The sequence below is a fragment of the Hoplias malabaricus genome, chromosome 8 (genome assembly GCF_029633855.1).
Source record: "Hoplias malabaricus isolate fHopMal1 chromosome 8, fHopMal1.hap1, whole genome shotgun sequence".
Taxonomy (NCBI): domain Eukaryota; kingdom Metazoa; phylum Chordata; class Actinopteri; order Characiformes; family Erythrinidae; genus Hoplias; species Hoplias malabaricus.
In genome coordinates this window covers 13,029,120-13,048,250 of record NC_089807.1, presented here as the reverse complement: position 1 = coordinate 13,048,250, position 19,131 = coordinate 13,029,120, and the positions used below count along the sequence as shown (strand labels likewise).

The 19,131-nt window shown below is 42.5% G+C and overlaps 1 protein-coding gene across 1 annotated transcript in view; it reads right to left on the bottom strand.

Moving 5' to 3' along the window:
• Positions 1–16,667, bottom strand: part of unc5b (unc-5 netrin receptor B) — a 60,727-nt gene extending 44,060 nt beyond the window's left edge. The window contains exon 1 of the mRNA XM_066679822.1: positions 16,444–16,667. Within this exon, the coding sequence (XP_066535919.1) occupies positions 16,444–16,531 (88 nt within the window). The 5' untranslated portion in view covers positions 16,532–16,667. The remainder of the gene's footprint in view (positions 1–16,443) is intronic.
• Between the last annotated feature and the right edge of the window lie 2,464 nt (positions 16,668–19,131).

Below are 19,131 nucleotides of genomic sequence, written 5' to 3'. Positions count from 1 at the left end.
AGTACAGGGCAGGGCAGGGCAGGGGAGGGGAGGGGAGGGGCTCCGGCATTAGTGTGTGGTAAGAACAACAGGACTCCTCTAGCACCCCTGCTGAGCTCACACTACTGCCTGGCCTCATTCACGCTGAGTGGAGTGTAGGCCATGCAGCATTTCTTGAGTGGTACTCTATATCAGGTAACGAGTGTAATTATGGACAGAGACACACTCTAAAATTTCATTCACAGAGACATCACTGAAGTTGCATAATCAAGGTATGCATGGTAATGACCTAAATGAACTCTGACCTTTCTGTGTCCACCCCACCCTCTTAGTTTAGAGCTTCACCCACATGCAGCTATCCTCAATGACCACGAGGTCACCTTGCACTGGATACAATGAAACTAATCAAAGGTATGTGTAATTAACTGTGTTAAGGAACTTCAGATCATTTCAAACAAAGTGCCTCAGAGCACTGACTAAAGTCCTTTTTAGAGCAAAACCAGAAGAGCACAGTAAGGGTTTGATGTGACTGCTCCAATTACTGCCCCATCAGCGCAGGTGAAATAAGTGTGAGATCATGCTTAGTAACTCTTCCGAAGCTTGACGACAGGAGACACCAGATCCCAGGTGGATCAAACGAGTCAGACTGGTCTTTTTATCTCTTCCTATATCAAAGGTATTTAGGGCTGTTTTCTGTTGCGCGCTGCGACTGACGCCCTCATCCAGGATGTCTCCATGTAATTATACGCAGGAGGACCTTCATTTCAGCACTGCTCCCCACACCAGATGAAAGACATGCAAGACACAGCCACGTAATTGCCCCTGCTCATTGAAGGAGGAGGAGACCGTGAGGAAAATGTGAGAGAGAAAGAGAGACATTGGGTGGGGTGAGACTCAGTATTCCTGTATATCCTGTTTACTCTGTCTCATCCCTCCATTTTTCTCTCCTCCCCTCCCTGTGTCTCTCCTCTGTGGCAGTCACAGTGGCTCCAGTCAATTGGGGCTTCATTACTGCCCTAGTGACCGTGTCTCCAGGACAGACGTGTAAATTGTTGTGCTAATGCAGGCTCTGTGCATTATGGGCCCCGATTTACACACTCCACATCACTGTATAAGATATCAGTCATATACTCGCACACATACACAGAGTGTGGGTGGACACCGTCACATAGACTCATAATGACACACAAACTCCACCGTCAGTCACACATAAATCAACCTAAATCAACAAGCAGCACTTAAATCACCACTACCTGGACACAGCAGCGGAATCACGAGCTGCTTCTCACAGCCTGAGACACTCATGGCCCAGCTGGAAATGACTGAGGACAAGACGTCACCATGATTCACAGACTCTTTCCTGCTCATTTCAACCGCACATTTACTCTGGAATTAAAAGGGAAAAAAGGAAATTGTTCAGAGATTATCATGAGGTGCCATGAGGACTTCTCAGCAGTGGCACTTTTTCAGTCCATTAAAGCAGATATTCTGCTTATAAGGAAGGGTTTATAAGGAAAAGTGGCTTCAAAACTCTTTACAGCTTACAGATAGGGGTGGATGCTATGGCAAAAATATCCCATGATGAAACATTTTCACAACACAAAACATGTAACGGGGCGGCATGGTGGCGCAGAAGGTAGTGTCGCAGTCACACAGCTCCAGGGGCCTGGAGGTTGTGGGTTCGATTCCTGCTCCGGGTGACTGTCTGTGAGGAGTTTGGTGTGTTCTCCCTGTGTCCGTGTGGGTTTCCTCCGGGTGCTCTGTTTTCCTCCCACAGTCCAAAAACACACGTTGGTAGGTGGATTTGCGACTCAAAAGTGTCCGTAGGTGTAAGTGAATGTGTCTGTGTTGCCCTGTGAAGGACTGGCGCCCCCTCCCCGCCTTGCGCCCAATGATTCCAGGTAGGCTCTGGACCCACTGCGACCCTGAACTGGATAAGCGCTTACAGATAATGAATGATCGAATGAATGAATGAAAACATGTAACAGGATGTTTTAGGTTCTCTGAGGTTTGGGAATAATTCAAGTCTCACTTAAAGGGAATGTCTACGATCGTGGGGAAATGCATGGTTTTTAATGTGGAACGGCATGTTTGAGGGGAAAAAACAATTGTTGTTTGACAGGAATAGAGCAATCCTCGTTTTAGTTTGTGCTTTTCAATGATTGCGCTCTCTCCATTGTCTTTAAAAACTCCAGATGCTTCTGCCATGCACATAAAGAGAGTGTGAGAGAGAACGCAAAAGACTCGAACACCAGGCCAAGACACTGGGTCTTTGTAAACTCATTACACCAGTTTTGGGCACGTGAACAGACCTTAATTTTATAAAAAGTGTTTTTGATTCCAATCATGACCTACACTTTTAATCAAACAACAAATAAGAAGTGCTGCATTTACAAAAGTATAGACATGGCAGTGCAGATCAAAAACCTACTTGGCATTTCACAGTTAATGCAGTTAATTATCACAGGTTGCTTTGTTGTGATTGTTTACAAACTCTCTGTAATTGCCCTAAATCTGTTTTTCCAAACTGTATTTTAATAATAGATGTAAATGTAAATACTGATGTTACACTTGATATTGTAACAAGATCCCTTCTGTCATACAAACAGCTGGTACAACCTAGAATCTTAATTTGTAAAGTATGGTCAGTGACCCCTGGAGCAAACCCAGTATGTTCCATGTTTGTGATTGTTCCTCCACCTGGTTAGAAAGAGATCTCCACTGGCAGCAGCGAGAGGGCTCACACAGGCCATCGATACAATCTGCTAAAACATCTACTGGCTGCCAGTGTGTGTCCATGTGTCTGCACGTCCCTTTTAAAGCCTGCTCTCAAAGCCAAGATCAATCAAAGCAGCCTTATGCCATCCTATTATGCAGCATTGTATTAACCAGCATTATCACCATTTACTGTTATGGAACTGAGAAATGTCGAACAGCACCGACCAGCATTTATATTAAAAAAAAAGAAATTATGTGTTGAAGCTGAAGTCACAGGTAGACGTGTTGAGGCATAGTGATGCTTATTACATAGGAGAAACATGAGGGGCACTGAAATGTAGATAATTTCACCTGTCCATCAAGCCAACATAACATCTAATTTCACAACCCATAGCAGCTGCCTGTAATTTTAGAGACAGACACTGTTTTGGGGCAGGGATATTGGACCAGTCCAATATATCAAATCGGTTCTGGTGTCACAATGGTCAAAATAACAAGAAAATATTTGTGTTTGTTATTTACATAATTTTAAGTGTGTCTTAGAGTACTGTCTTTAATATGGTCCCATGTAATCCTACATAATGAAGAAATCAGGGCTAAATCACGGCTGTTAAGAACTTTACCTCCCGATGGACATCACTAGTTGCTCTGCATACAGTGAGATTATATTGAAATATCAAACACACAGTGTGTACATCCATAAATTCAGTTTGATAGATATTCATGTTTGTGTCATTTATTTACAATGAAAGATCTTGAAATCTGTTATTTTAGTAAATTTGAAATGACACCCCCAAACGCAAGACTTCATCTGTCGTGAAGTCTCTTCCACCATGACTCAAACATTCTGCTTGTAACAGAGTGTGAAATTAAAAGAAAAAAAAAACAACAACAACAAAGTGCTGCCATTGGATCAGGAAACAGAATCAACATCAGAAGAAAAAAGTGGCATTAGTGTATCCCGATTTTTTTGAATCCTGTAATAGGTCAACCTGAATGAAGCACTGAGGAAATGCCTGACAAGCATTGTGTAAGTATGAATACCAAACACAGTGTCTGTCCTCAAGAGCTCTGTGGGATTGGTGCTGTTTGGCCCATTTGTGTACCCCATGCTGGATCAAACTTAACAGTCTCAGCTCACTGTGCACTCCTCTATCCGTGACAGATCACTTTACAGATGAATCTACTATGCTGTCAAAAAGCTTTCTCTCAGGATCTTGGTGTTCTCTTACATGGTCTCAAAACACATGAACCCATGACCACACAACGCATGCCCAATGGAAAGATGCACTTTGACAGCATCAAATCAAGAGTATTTTTTTCCAAGTAAATGTCCCACAGCCTCACTTCAAGATTAATCAATCAAGAAGAAGCATCCAGCCCACGTCTTGACCATTGGATCAATAGACATCCTCACAGCTTTCACTCCTGCTGTCGTTCTTCCAGCTTCTCTACTTCAAGCCTGGGAGCTGCGTTGGCTTAGAACTTGACGTGGAGCAGAGAAAGCGAGACGAGACGAGACGAGACAGTACAGGACGCGACGGGGTGGAGCAGTTCAGAGCAAATGCACTGAGAGTTAATGAACCTGCACCAGTCAGCATGGCCATCCATCTGTTTTCTTAATCCCCATAACCATTGACCATGCTGCGCTAGCACAGTAAGCGTTCCATGCTAGCTGAACCTGACTCACTGCCGCAATCTGCAGAACAAGGCTGTGAATGGCACACCACAGACAACTGAGAGTGGAGGTGTATTGGCTACATACAAATGTGTGGATTGCTTTTAGACAGGGCTAAGTGTGGCACCAGGCCCGTGGCTCAGTTTAGCAGCTAAAAGCTCTGCACACCTGCTAATCACAGCAAAGTGGACGAGCCCAAGCAGAGTGAGCAAGGAGGTGAGAGTGAGGTCGGCCATGCCGCCCATCTGTCCATCAGCAGGTAAGAAGCTTGAAGTAAAGAGGGCGGACTTCTCCATACACAAACTTTCAACTGTGCCTTGCATCTCACTCATTTCTAAATCGAACAAGCAGAGAAATTCCTTCAGAACTGCAGAAAGACCAGTACTGTGCGTTTTAGGAAAGAATAGTGTAGGTTGCTAGTTCTCATTCTGCTCATTAGACTCTAAATGTGAGAGAGAAATTGCTGGAGAATGGAAGGTGTGTAAAGTACAAACTGACTAATAATTGGACAGATTCTGAGTTCACCATGAGATTCCTGCTGGTTGTCAACCTACCCCACCCCACTCCACCTCCTTTACCTCCTCTTATTTTTCTGCTCACTCACTCACAAACGCACTCACAGGCTTGTTCACTCCATCACAAGGCAGGCAGGAGGCTGTCAGTCTCAGATTAAGGGTGGGTGAGTCTTAATACTTCTGCAAGTTGCAAAGGCAAAGCTGGGAATGGAAAATCCAGAATCAAGACACAGGAGGGAGGAGGATTCTGCACTCCACAGGGTGTATTATCTGAGGGAGATTACACCACGCTGTGGCGCGACCAGCCTAGCGGTCAGACTGCAATGGGGGGCTAAATAATATCCTTTTCTGCTAGCTTATACACTCTGAAAGGCCAGGGCTCCAGGGCTGGGCTTGGCCTGACTCTGCCCTGTTTAATAGGGGAATGCTTCAGCATACACTGAACAAGATTTATGATAAACTCATACACACCAACATTTCATTACCAAATGTTACATTCCTGCATAAACATCCCCTGCCAAATGTTTGGGAACACCTAGCTTTCACAACTGCAATATATTAACATATTAAAAGAGATGTTTCAGCCACAAGCTGCTTAGACTTTGTGATTTGCCTTTGCAAAGACAGTCGACTGAAGGAACAACTGACAAAAGCACTGTCTTGTGAATGATGCCATAACCCACACAATTTCCCTCTTTCACAACACAACCAAAGTGTTTGAACCACCAATCAACTACTGTTTGAAAGAACACAGTCAAATGTTCATCGTTATCATTCAGTGAATGTAGAAATGGAAGATATTTTAAGGAAAATGAAGCTAATGAAACTAAAAAAGAAAAATATTTATTTAATAAACATTCAATTAAATCAAATTTGAAATGTGTACCCAAACTTTTGACAGACCATGCATTGTCATTTGACACTGACTTAAAATATCTTTAACGGAACATGAAAATATGACATTATATATCACCCTTAAATATCCTGGTTGCTGTGGTAATGTCTTCCAGAGGCAGGGGAGAATGGCTTTTTAACAGGGAACCACTGTGTGAGGTCTTCTGCGCATTTCTTTGTAACACTACTTTATCACACACATCATCACGCTCCACTGACCAGCAACACACACAAATCTCAGCGGAGGTCTCTTTTTACTTACTCCACAACAATGCTGAACCAGCTGCTCTGTGTGTGAGCATGCGTGTGTGTTTGCATGTGTCTCCCCTCCGGGGTGTTAAGAAGACCCCCATTCCTCCCCAAAGTGGCATGGATACCCCTGCGGAACCTAATAAATCCCCTCTCCTCCCTCTCACATCCCCCCAAAGATGCCCTCCAACAATGCAGCTCCTCTAGAGGCAGATGGGAGCCGTAATAGGCGTTAAAGTCACAGAGATAGGATTCTCCACGCTGCCTTCTAAAGAGCAGTTCTCCAAAAACCCCCACCACTCAGCTGGGGCAAAAAAAAAAAGGATGGAGACAGAGAGGATGATTGCATAGGAGGCAAACAGGGAATGAAAGACAGATTGGATGGATGAGAGAGGGGGGAAAAAAACAGGGATTGGTATTTGAGATTTTCTCAAAGAGACTAAAAACAGAAACATGACAAAAACCAGGGCCAAATCAAGGCAAGAGATGAAGGCTAAAGAGAACCGCTTGCTAATATCCTCTTAAAGACAACCCTGTGACACAAAAATAAAGACTTAAACTGCCATTTCTCACACGCATACTTCAGCCAGCATCTGTGCGTCAGATAGCAAAACACACATACGCACACATGCTCACACGCATAAACAGCACCCAGATTGGCTGGAGCCTAATCTCCAAGCGTGGACCGGGCTGAACTTCCCTTTGAAGAGAAAAAGCCTGGCTAAGAAGATGAGGCGAATCTGCATGGCCTCAAAAATTCTCTCTTTCAATACGGGACGCACAAAGGCAGGCGGCCGGCAAGCAGGAGATGTGTTCACGTAGCCCTGGCACCAGCTCTCATGAACTCCTGACGAGTCAGGGTCCGCCACACTGGTTGAACTCGCACTGAAACCACTGGGGGGCAAACTCTATGCGTCAAAATGCTATGGGTTACAGAATCCTCCCCTAGACTTCTATAAGCCCTATGGAGATAAGAGCCTACAAAGAATGGTTTTATGTCCTCAAGTTTTTACATCACCTTCAGAAGCAAAATTCAAGGGATGTGTCAAAATATCTTGATAATATCTGTCCTGTAGGTGATGTAACTGAACGAAAAAATGTGAACTTTAAATGTGAGATCATGCTTTATAGTCATTGAAAAACGTCTACAATTGTGGGGAAATGCAGTATTCTCTGGTTGTTTACATTCAGAAGCTCTGTGTATTTTAAGGTGGAACAGTGTGTTTGAGGGGAAAATCGACTGTTGTTTGTATGTAGCTGGAGTTTAACTTGTCTGTATTTTTTATTCACTCTGAATTACCACAGAAACTCATTTGTAACTCGAGTGGTTTAGTTCTGTATCACTTTCAGGGATACATTTAGTCATCTGCAGGGTTTGCAGACATTTCCACCTTAAGTGAACAGAAACAGCAAAGATAAATCAATATTACCCACCTATGGAGCAGGAATAGAGCAATATCTTCATCTCAGGTCTTGCTTTTTAATGTTTCTCTCCATTGTCTTAGAAACCTCCCAAATTCCTTTTGTTGTTTGTGTTTATAAAAAATTGTTTTTTACTACAATCATGAATGTTGCCTTTAACTCTTAGCCTTGGTAGTGAATACCCTCACATTAGTGATTAGGTGCCATGAAAACATGCAAACCCAAGGCGGCCACCCTCTGTGTCCGGGGAGCATTTTGGGGGTTAGGTGCCTTGCTCAAGGGCACTTTTAGCCATGAATGTTCTTGCTGGTTATGTGGATCAAATCGGAGAACTTCCAGAACCAGAAAAGCTTTTATTATTATTATTATTTTTATTATTATTATTGTTTTATGTAATGAGAAACAACAAAAACAAAAAATGATGGGAAAACTATTTAGTGCAATGAACAAAGCCATTCCTCTTAAATGCCTGTATCAAAACGCTGCATAGTTTGAGCCCACCTCTCAATCAAAATCAGCCTATCAACCATATCAGAACAATTACAAGCTGCAGACACGTGGCTGAGCACAATGAGGAGAGAACATGCTCATCCTCATGAGTTAATGAGTTTGAGGTGGTTGTAATTAGGACACGCAGTGATCTGTGTGTTGACAGGTGCAAGACACTTCCACTAAATTCCCCCCCAACCGAGGCACTACAGACAAGTGAAAAGGTGCATAGCCAAAGACATTTTCGAGTTGGCATGAATCTACACTTTATAACTCACTGCACTGTGACTGTAGCTTCTACTGTAAGAAGTCAAACCGCTTCCCTTTGTGAAGTGTTATTAAGACGGCTTCAGCTGACACAATAGTACTGCAAGAGAAGCTGAAAAGCTTTGTCACGGTCATAACTACAGTGTTTGGGACAAGAATACAAACTTTTCTTGTCAGTTACGGGCTCCATTGTTTTGTGAACGGCTGCGTAAGAAGTGTGACCATGAAAAGAAGGAACAGAGGCAGAATCAACACACACACACACACACACACACACACACACACACACATATGCAAACTGATTCTCTAAGGCTGGCTCCCAGAAGTTGAGAGAGGCTTGCTTGCCTCCCCCACTCCCAACACACCCCACACACACAGTGGCAGAAAAGAGCCCTCTTTCAGCCCTCCATTCAGGCCGGGCACAAAGCCACCCCGCCGAGTCATTCTTCTGAAGGCCCTGTCACTCTCCACCCATCCAACCCCCCGCTCCCCGGCCCACCCTCCATCTGCCGTAAACCCGGCCGGGGTGAAGAGTCTCCCTCTCTTCTTTTCTCATTCATCCATCCCCTGACTCGCCCTGACTTCATTAAAATCTCCTTCTTTTCTTTTCCCATCGTCCGTCCCTCCACCCACTCCTTCAACTCTCTCTGTCCTCATCACTCTTCTGATCCTCAGCTCTTCTAACAATGAACCTCCTCTTCCTGTTCAGAATGTTCTGGTATTCTTCAGATGCTTCGGTATGTAAAAATGTACACACTTGACATTGTTGGTTTATGGATTAAAAGGATATCATGGATCTATTGTTAAATATCAATATTGTTAAAGCTAAAAATCAGCATCACTGTATGACAAAAAACACTGGTACCCTGGAAAAGACACTTTAAGAGTCTCAGATCAAGTAAAAAAACATGAACTTTCATGTTTTCTTAGAAAGTATTAAGCATTTCATACAGATTTGAACAATACACAACAGTATTAATCAAATATTACAGACACAACTGGCTGATTCCTTCAACGGCAGTTCCACCTTAAGAGCTTTTATTATTAGTTTGATTATGCTATTGATTACTGTCTTTTCTTTATGTATCTTCTCTTTTCCTAGTTGCTTTCCTAACCCCTCTCTTTCTCTCTTTCACTCTCTCTCTCAGCCCACACTCTTTTTCCTTCCTTGCTGTTTGCTGCAGATTTATGGTGGCGCACAACATATGCAGTATTGGCAAAGCATTAAACATGTCCACCATTAATACGCAGAGTACTAGCCATCGATAAGAGCCTTAATAAAAACATCTCCTCCCAACGATCTGCTCATCAGGCTGGCCCCTCTATTGCTGTCCCTCACTTTTTCCTTGTCTCTTTCTCTCCCCCACTCTCTTTCTCTTGTCTCCTTCTCCCAGACTCTGCCAGGGACTTAATGATGCTTGAATGCCACTGCTCATGACTTCTCTCTCCCTGTACTTCTTCCCCACTCTTTTTAATAAAGGATATCTAAAAAACAGTCTCTCAGGTCCATCCATCTCAACTTCGTTCAGAGATTAATTTCTGCCCTCTCTGATCAGTCTTTGCTCTCACTTGTTAGGGGAATACACTGAAAAAAAAATGGAATATATTAATTCATTGTCTGTAACCGTTTATCCAATTCAGGGTCGCAGTGGGTCCGGAGCCTACCTGGAAACACTGGGCCCAAGGCGGGAACACACCCTGAAGGGGGCTCCAGTCCTTCACAGGTTGACACACACATTCACTCACACCTACGGACACTTTTGAGTCGCCAATCCACCTACCAATGTGTGTTTCTGGACCATGGGAGGAAACCAAAGCACCTGGAGGAAACCTACGCAGACACAGGGAGAACACATCAAAACTCCTCACAGATAGTCACCTCCAGCTCCCTGGAGCTGTGTGACGAAGACACTACCTACAGAGCCTACTCCATAGGCTACGCAAGAGCCCTACACCTTTTTGAGTGTTTATACTTCTGCGTTGGTGTCTGCGTCGCTCTGCAATTACACCTCCACACCCCTAGGGCTGTATCCCAAACATCTTCCTCTACACTATTTAGTACACAATGTAGTGGTGTAGTAGAAATACTTTTATAAATCTTTAAAGTGCACTATTTAGGGAGTATGTCGTTGTTTGAGACAGAGCAGACTTTAAATGAGGTGCCAGGAAAGTAACTAATACAAAGCCGGCGTGTTTTTCCCCGTGCAGTATCACTTTTTGTTGAGTTATTTCTACCTGGAGACCTCCGTATTTTTCTTTTGTTCCAACATTTTTATTCATCCCTGATGCCCACACCAAGTCTGAGGGAATCTCTTGCAATGAATGAGCTGTCTGCCTCTCTGTGAGTGGAGTTGAGGAGTTCATGCTCCTGTATTTCTTTGGTTCAGCATAAACAATGTCCGTCTGACTTCTGACCAATCACAGCCACCCGGTCTGTGTTGACGTGACGGGTAGCTACATTTCTGGAGAAGTGCGCGTCAGGCTATGTCGTTGCCTGCATGGATTTGACGCAGAAGTATAAATTGCGCTTAATTCTACTCAACGCCAGTGGTGCAAGAACTCTCTATTTACTCTTCTAGACTATTTATTACTGTATTAGGAAACTGTATATTATTCATTATTAAGTTATCTGGTCAAAATTGTATTGTGTTATACATTCAGCCAGAAATCACAGCTAATAACATTATATGTATAGTGTACACTCACATATAGCCAAAAGTATTTCTCTCATTTCAACTCACTGCAACTAATTACTGAAATAACTAATAATATTTTGATTCTCTGTCCAGGCAACGATTCTTCAATTCCATGGGCAAGATCCCTAATGCTCACTAGCTGTAGCAGATTCAATGAAAAAAAATACAAAGTCAAATGCAAGCCATGTCTGATTTGGTTATATCATGGCTATGAATAATCAATTTTTCTTAGAGTCTGTACTTCAGTTATAGATTAGAGTGTGACCTTGTCTTAAAATGGCTTCAGTATTCATCACAATGTGTTAAATATTGGTTTCTGTTCTTGAACGTCTACACTGGTGCATCCATACTATTTACCCTCGTTTTCTTATCTTGCTGCCTGACTCTAATGTTATTACGTTGTTAAACTATCTTTAAATTGTGTCAGATATGAATACAGGCTCATTCATGTCAGCATGTACTACAGATTTCAAACTCAGGACAAACACACACATGCTCATGTAAAGATACAAGGGAATCATAAACAGGTTTAAAATATTAACAAGGGCCACTTTGCAGTGATGAATAATACAGGATTGGGGAGTGAGTGGAACACCAGTGATCTTCAATACCCCCCTTCCATTTCTCCCTCCCAAAGCGACCATTAAACTAATGCACAGCACAGTGCTGCAAGTCACTCTCTCTAGCATTTTGCACATGAACATATGCATTTCTCTCTCTTCGTCTCTCTCTCTCTCTGTCTCTGTCTGTCTCTCTCTCTCTCAGACAGATTGTTCTGATCGTTCCTTCTGGCCGCTCCTGCCTCTAACATTTTATTTGACCAGTTCTATTTACTTTGTAAGCCCACATTTTCCTTCTACTACAGGCTTGTCTCTAAGAGTCCATCAATCTTCACATCTACAAACTGTACTGCACTTCATGACGGGCCATTCTCGTTCTGTGTGTGCCACATACACAGGCTCAGTATTTTGATCCGTCCTCTGAGAAGAAAATGAACATTTTTTCCCAGAGTTAACCAGATGCACCTCTGTGACCTAAAACACTGCAGGAGAATTCACACAGCCCCGGGGAGGGTCAGACATGTTCTGCTTTGTAAAGATGATGAGGAGGGGGACACAAGGGTACACTCCACCTCTTTTCATATGTTTTGACCTTAAGCACTAGAGGCTAATCTCAAACCCTCACCCTCCTCCATCTCAGCTCTCTCCCTGGCCCACTTCTGCCAAGTCACTGGTCTTCACCTTCTCTTCTGTAACCAGTCTAAACACCAACTTTAATACACTTGTTCTCAAGCATAGAACACATTGCCTCAGTTAAATCAATAAATAAAACATCAGAAGGTAACAATGCACTCGGCCCATGATTCAACTTAATTTGAGCCACAATACTTGGTCTGTAATTTGATATATTCACAATAATCGAAACTAAAAATGAACTAAGGAAATATCAGACAGATCTGCAAAGCAGAAAGCAATATGGCCTATGATATGAACATGCTCCAGTACATTGTTGAATAGTGCTGCTATATAACAAACTCTAATATCCAAACAATAGACCTGCTTCAGAAGCCATAATGGTGGCACGCTCGCACTTTTGATTGCAAAACATTTCGAGACACACTGTCATACATAATGTACTATGCAAAACCTAGAGCCTGCTGAAATATATTTGTTTCAGTGACACGTGCCTGCAGGGGTATGTACTCACAACTCCAGCATTTAGTCTCAAAAGCTCACTGCACTTCCTGCTCCTCAGAATCCAAGTAATCCCAAACACATTCAATAATCTCGGATCTTGACAAGTGGCTGTCAGTCCATTGTTCTGAGAACGCCAACAGCGTCTTTGTTTTGATTTGCAATATTTACTTTTTCGTCTATCTTGAAGTTGTTTTTCTCTGTAACAGTCTCTTGATACCTACACATCCTTTGAGACCCTTAGTGTTTGTTGTCTTCTAAAAGTAGAAGGAAGGACAGAAACACCTGGGAATTTTTTCAGATCTGAACCAAGGAGGAAGCTTGATGTTCTCCTGTCTGTCAAAGAAATAAGTTTTAAGTGCACTTTATTTAAAACAATTTAGCTGATCTACTGTAAATTAACTGTTAGTCCTTCTAGACGTTTAAATGTGTGATTCCTCCAGTTGTGAAACCGCTGTCCACTTTGGCTTTCTCCTTCATTATGCAAGTCAGTTATCTTATATCAAGGGTACATTCATTCATTCATTCATTCATTATCTGTAACTGCTTTTCCAGTTCAGGGTCGCGGTGGGTCCAGAGCCTATAAGAGTACATATAATTCATAATTCATGATTACTAAATGGTTAGGTAATGTCACAGTTAATCGTTAAGTATGATATTATACAAGGACTAGCATTAACTAGCATTCTTTTAGGATTTTATTAAATTCCTAGACTAATGTTTGCGCTTGTTTCTGTAATTAATGATTAATTGTGACTTTACTTAATCATTTAATAAGGCTTATTAGTGTCTTATTACTAAAGCAGCCTTAAATACCGTTCAATAATATACCCTTATTGTACAGTGTTACCTTTACATGTAATATATTTCAAATATCTCCAAAAATATAAATTACATGAATTTATTGGCCATTATTGACCGGAAACAAAGTTTGTAACCGAGCATGGCTCCTATTGTCGCTGTCTAAAGAAATGCATGTATATGCTACATTATTTGAACACAGAAGCTGTTTACACTGTGTAAAAATTTAATGAATGGACCAATAGAAATACTCCAGAATTACTTGGAATAAAATCCATTGAATTCATTGAATCCATTGATTTCCATTCAAAGTTAAGAAGATGTTTGTCTTTTTTGGACAGTGACAATATGTACTGTGAAATAAATACAACACATCCCACATTCTATACCTATTTTTAAACTATGCCCTCTACTTAACAAGATTTATATATGGATTCTTTCAGCAAGATGATATCCAAAATATGCTCAGGAAAAAAAACATATTGTCATATTGGCTCTGCAAATGTACAAAAACTTACAAGCACACACACACACACACACACACACACACACACACACACACACACACACACAAACAGATATCCATGAGTGAGGAGGCTGACGGGCCACAGAACCCAGACGTGGGTTCCTGGCAGTCTAGGTAATTAATGTGTATGTCAACACTGAGAAAGCTGTCTCATCGAGGAAATCTGAGCTCAGCGCATCCACACACATAAACACACACAGGAGCAGAGGGAAAGAATAAAGGAATGGACAGGATGAGGGAGAAGATGAATGTTATCTGTCTGGACTATAATGCTTTATGGACTGGCTGAAATAAGTGTCGGCGTCTCTGCCTTGTTAAAAAAAAACTTCCCGTCGTGTCCAAAGAGCCAGCGCTCTTATCTCTTGACCCAGCCAAGCCCTAAAACTCATCATCGACCATTAAGGCCTGTAGACTGCATTTCAAAGAATTTCATTTCAAAACTGTGCTTCTTTTATTAAGCATAAGCAGCTTTTCTGGGTTGCCTGTCCTGGGACAACAGAAAGGGACAGGGAGGTGCAAGATTGCTCCAGTTAAACATCATGTCATGACTAAACCAGATGAGGAGATACTCACCGATAAGTGATCTGTATAAAATTAGCATGCTCCATAAGGTGAAAAGGGAACACGGGATATAGACAATAGATGATTCTGTCCGATGCGGTGTTATGTCTGTGTTTTCCTTTTCCCCATCCTTGTTTAGAGGAAATAACACAACCCACTGAACTCTATCAATGCCGCTTTCTGAGCCAATCTGATTATGTGAAGAATGATAGATATTTTTGACGCTACATTGCTTTTACCTTACTTTCAACCAAGAACAAAGCCAACTAAACACAGCTTTGCATGTTGAAAACAGCAAGAATTTTCTGTAGGCCTGCTGTAAAGGCACAGGCAGAACTACCATGTGTTATTTATATGACATTATAGTAATACTGTAATAATATTAGTTAAATAACAATATTTAAGCACTTATTAACGCCTCAAATGCAGATAGCATGATCTGTTATGTAATCACGGCTCTTTTATTTATTCCAGTTAAAGTTGGATCAACTCTGATTTACGCTGAAGCTGGTTCCTGCACTTGAGGGAGGAGCATGGATGGGATAAATGAGCATGACAGTACAGTACGCCATTCTCAGGCAAATTTAGATTCCACAAAACAGGCTTCTCACCCTGTAGACAGCGTTCTGGTATTCCACTTCATTACTGAGGCTGCATGATGAAATTAAGTGAAGCAGATTTCAGGGAACTTGAGAATGGTGCCAGAAGCAAATGCTGAAAGAATCAGGTGAATGAATAAATGACACAAACGTGCTGAATTGAAAGCAGAGTGAAACTCGGTGTTCAGAACTGCATCACACACCCAAACTCATCCATCCTCTGTCACAGGAGGGGTTTGTTCTGCTTCTTTTTTCATAATGCATGACTTTTCTGCTTCTCTCAATGCACCGAGGCAGCAAGCTCCACTGCCTCTAACAGCGCTGCACGAGAGCGCGCACGGGACACGCGGAGTTTCACACTTTACCATAGCGCCAAACGAGCGCGCGCTGCGGCCACACACACACACACACACACTCACAACCTGCAAATCACTGCTCGCCAACGTGCCCCATATTAATCTCGCCAGCAGTGTGCGCTGTAAATAATCAGACTTAAAGAAAAGGCGTAAATAAATATCAATGTGAAAATCAGTCAGCCAAACTTACTAATCAATTTTCCTCTACATCCTTTTAAGACTCATAAATGAGATCATTCATAACCATAACCTGCTCTGACATCATAATAGAGATGGATAAAATTGATACTGCTGCCTACCACATTCCCGATGAAGCCCAGAGCAAAATAAATGGCCCATGTGATGGCCATGCAGGATAATAAAGCATGCAGGCTTCATTCATAAGGACTCCATTCAAAGCCTTATCAGTGACTTATCATCCACTGCATAGCTGTGCCTCACTATCAAGATTGGTTCATGTCCAGCCCAGCAGACCATCCTCATCTAATCTATAGGCTGAACTGGGCATGAATCCTGTCTAAGCAGCTTCCTATCACTTAATGTGTTGTTCGGGCGTGTATTTATTTGGACACCAGCCTCGTTTTCTCTCTACCTCCTTTCAAACCCCGAAGCTAAGTGATTTAGCATAGCTAATACATTCTGTTCCTGACAAAAACGTTCCGTTGGTGGTTGGAGAAACACTGTTTCGTTGAATGTGAAGGTAAATGCCCAGTAATGTTCCCAGAGCCTTCTTAAGATGGAAGAACCTGCCCCACAAAGAAAAGCTGAAAGGACATTGATATAACGCTAATGTCACACTAAGGTTTATACTAGCACAGTGAATTACTTTAACCAAAGCCGCCCTGCGTTACATTCCACTGGTGTTGTTTGAGCGTTTACAGAGAAGTAACATGACAAAGTTTCAGGGAATGGTCTGTAAATGCGTGGTTTCAACTGAAATAAAGATGCTAGTGTCGGGCGGTGAGAAGTGAAAAACTGAAGGTGAGGAGTGAATTATACCTGCGCTGCACATGAAGGTTCCGCACATGAGAAACAGAGCGAGTAGAGGAGCGGGAGTTTGTTCTCGTTGTATCCGTACAGAGAGCATCTTTCTCAGTTACGCTGCTGCCAAAAGTCCCCGGGGCTCTTTGGTTCTCTCTCTCTATCAAGTCGTCGACGACTCACTTCGACACGCGACTCGCTGTGGAGGGGTTGATAATCTCCTCAGGAAAAAATACAGAGTTCCTTGGCTACAAAAGCAGTCAGCCTGGTCCAAGTTTTCACCGAGCGAAAGCACTGCGAGGGAGACAGAAAACAAACCACTAACGAGCTGGTGATATGTTCAGTGTTTGGAACTTCATGAAGCTGTTCGGCTGCTTCTCACTCGACAGCTTCAGAACTTCACAACTACTCCACTAACGCAGACTGCTTTCTGCTCTTATGAGGCTACTACAGAAGAGCGAAAGCATTTCGACTCGACACGGCAGAGTTTACAGTGCATATCAAACACCTTGTCCTCGGAGAAGTCGCCTCAGGTTTGAGGTGAGTGTCCTGTTCGTGCCTGCAGCTGTTATCTGAAGCTCGCCATCCTCCTGTGAGTGGGGCCAGAGCTGAGTGCGCGGCTGTAAACAGAAACACAGCGGCTGTGAACGCGGAGTTGAAAAGCCAGCCGCTGGACTCCCATCTCCCGCTCAGCCAATCACCGCGCTCCTCCCTCAGAGACTCGGCGGCTCGAGTGAGCGCCACAAGTCCAGCCGAGCGGGGTAGAGCCGAGTGGAAAACACAAAGCCCGGAGCTGGAGTCTCAGCTTGTACGGAGAGGATCCTTTACTGTCGTGTGCGCAAAAGTTTGGGCACCCCGATCAAATGACGTTATTTACTGATTTGAAAATATGTTAACCTTTGGTCTGAGATTAACTACATCCTCTACATTAAAAACAAATATGGATTTGTCTGTTCATTTGTTAGGTTTAACAAATTAAAATAGAGAAAATATTAACTATAAAAGGAGCAATAACATCTCCAGTATGTTCAGTTCAGGAATAAACTGCATTTGTGCATTAAAATATAGGCTACAGAAGTGTGTTCTCTGTAAAAAATGTGTACTTGTTTTCACTTAGACACAGGAGTTGCCCAGGACTGTACACAACGCCCAAATATGAGTTTTAAAGTCTCCCACAAGGGAAAACCAAGAATTTATTTTATTTTATGTTTACAGAACAGAAGTGAAATCTGTAGTCAGTAGCTAAGCATTTCCACATTAAAACTAGGGTTCCAAATACAGTCTGAAACGGATTTAAACGGCCAGGTTTCTTACATCATAAACCTAGGAAACCTATCCCGTCTACTTGTGGGGTTGGTCTTTCGAGCTGCAGGCCAAGGCTGGGTGGAGAGAGAGAGTGAGAGAGAAAGGAACTGAATTTTTATATAAAATTTATATAATTTTCAGGGGTCTAATCAAAGACCAGAGGGGGATATTAACTGTGCTGTTTAGAATGTCTTGACCAAACAATCATGCTAAAGACTCATATAGAACAGTACCATATCATCACTGTCCAATTAAATACATGTATCTCCATTTTTGTGGATGATTTGTGTACTGCATTTGAACACATCAGCTGTCCTTCACTCCGTGTGAAAATCTCATGATGAGTTGACCAATAGAAATGCTCCAAAATGACTTGGAATAAAATGATTTTACATGCACTTCCATTTACAGTTAAGAACATTTATATCTTCTCCTGTAAAGTTACTATTTTGGGAGATATATGTTTTTAATTGTGCAGCAATGATACATAACTCATTCCAGTAGGGAATAGGTTAATATTTACCATTAGAATATTCATTCATTCATTGTCTGTAACCGCTTATCCAGTTCAGGGTCGGGGTGGGTCTGGAGCCTACACAGAATCATTGGGCACAAGGCGGGAAACACACCCTGGAGGGGGCGCCAGTCCTTCACGGGGTGACACATACACTAATATATTCACTCACACACTCACACCTACAGACACTTTGGAGTCGCCAATCCACCTACCAACATGTGTTTTTGGACTGTGGGAGGAAATCGGTGCACCTGGAGGAAACCCATGCGGACACAGGGAGAACACACCAACTCCTCACAGACAGTCACCCGGAGGAAACCCACGCAAACACAGGGAGAACACACCAAATTCCTCACAGACAGTCACCCGGAGCGGGACTCGAACCCACAACCTCCAGGTCCCTCCCTATCTACCTGCTGCAATATCTAAAATATCTACAAAATAATATTTGACCAGAGTTGTTCCTCACATCTTATGGCCCCATCAAACAAGCTACACTTATCTATGGTGTTTTCCATATTTCAGCATTGTAAAACTGTGGAGGGTGTCCCCCAAGAAGCTTAAAGTTTTTATCTTCTGTACTGATGTTTACAGTCAGAGTGAGAAAGCTAACACATTTTCCTGTATGTATTTTGTGTAATGTGTATAGCAGTAGCATCCAGGTGGCCTGTGTAGGTGGCCATCAGTAATCTACAGATATTGCAGAGGTTGGAAGCCATTACTAGCTGAGCCAGATATAATATTTCATCTGAATAATATGCTCTCTATTTAAACTGTATTATTTATAACCACAAAAGCAGTCTTCACATGGTTCTTTTCTGCAGAAAGAAGCTGAAGAGACATGCCTTTTTTCAAATCACTCAAATGTATAGGCATTTATGAAA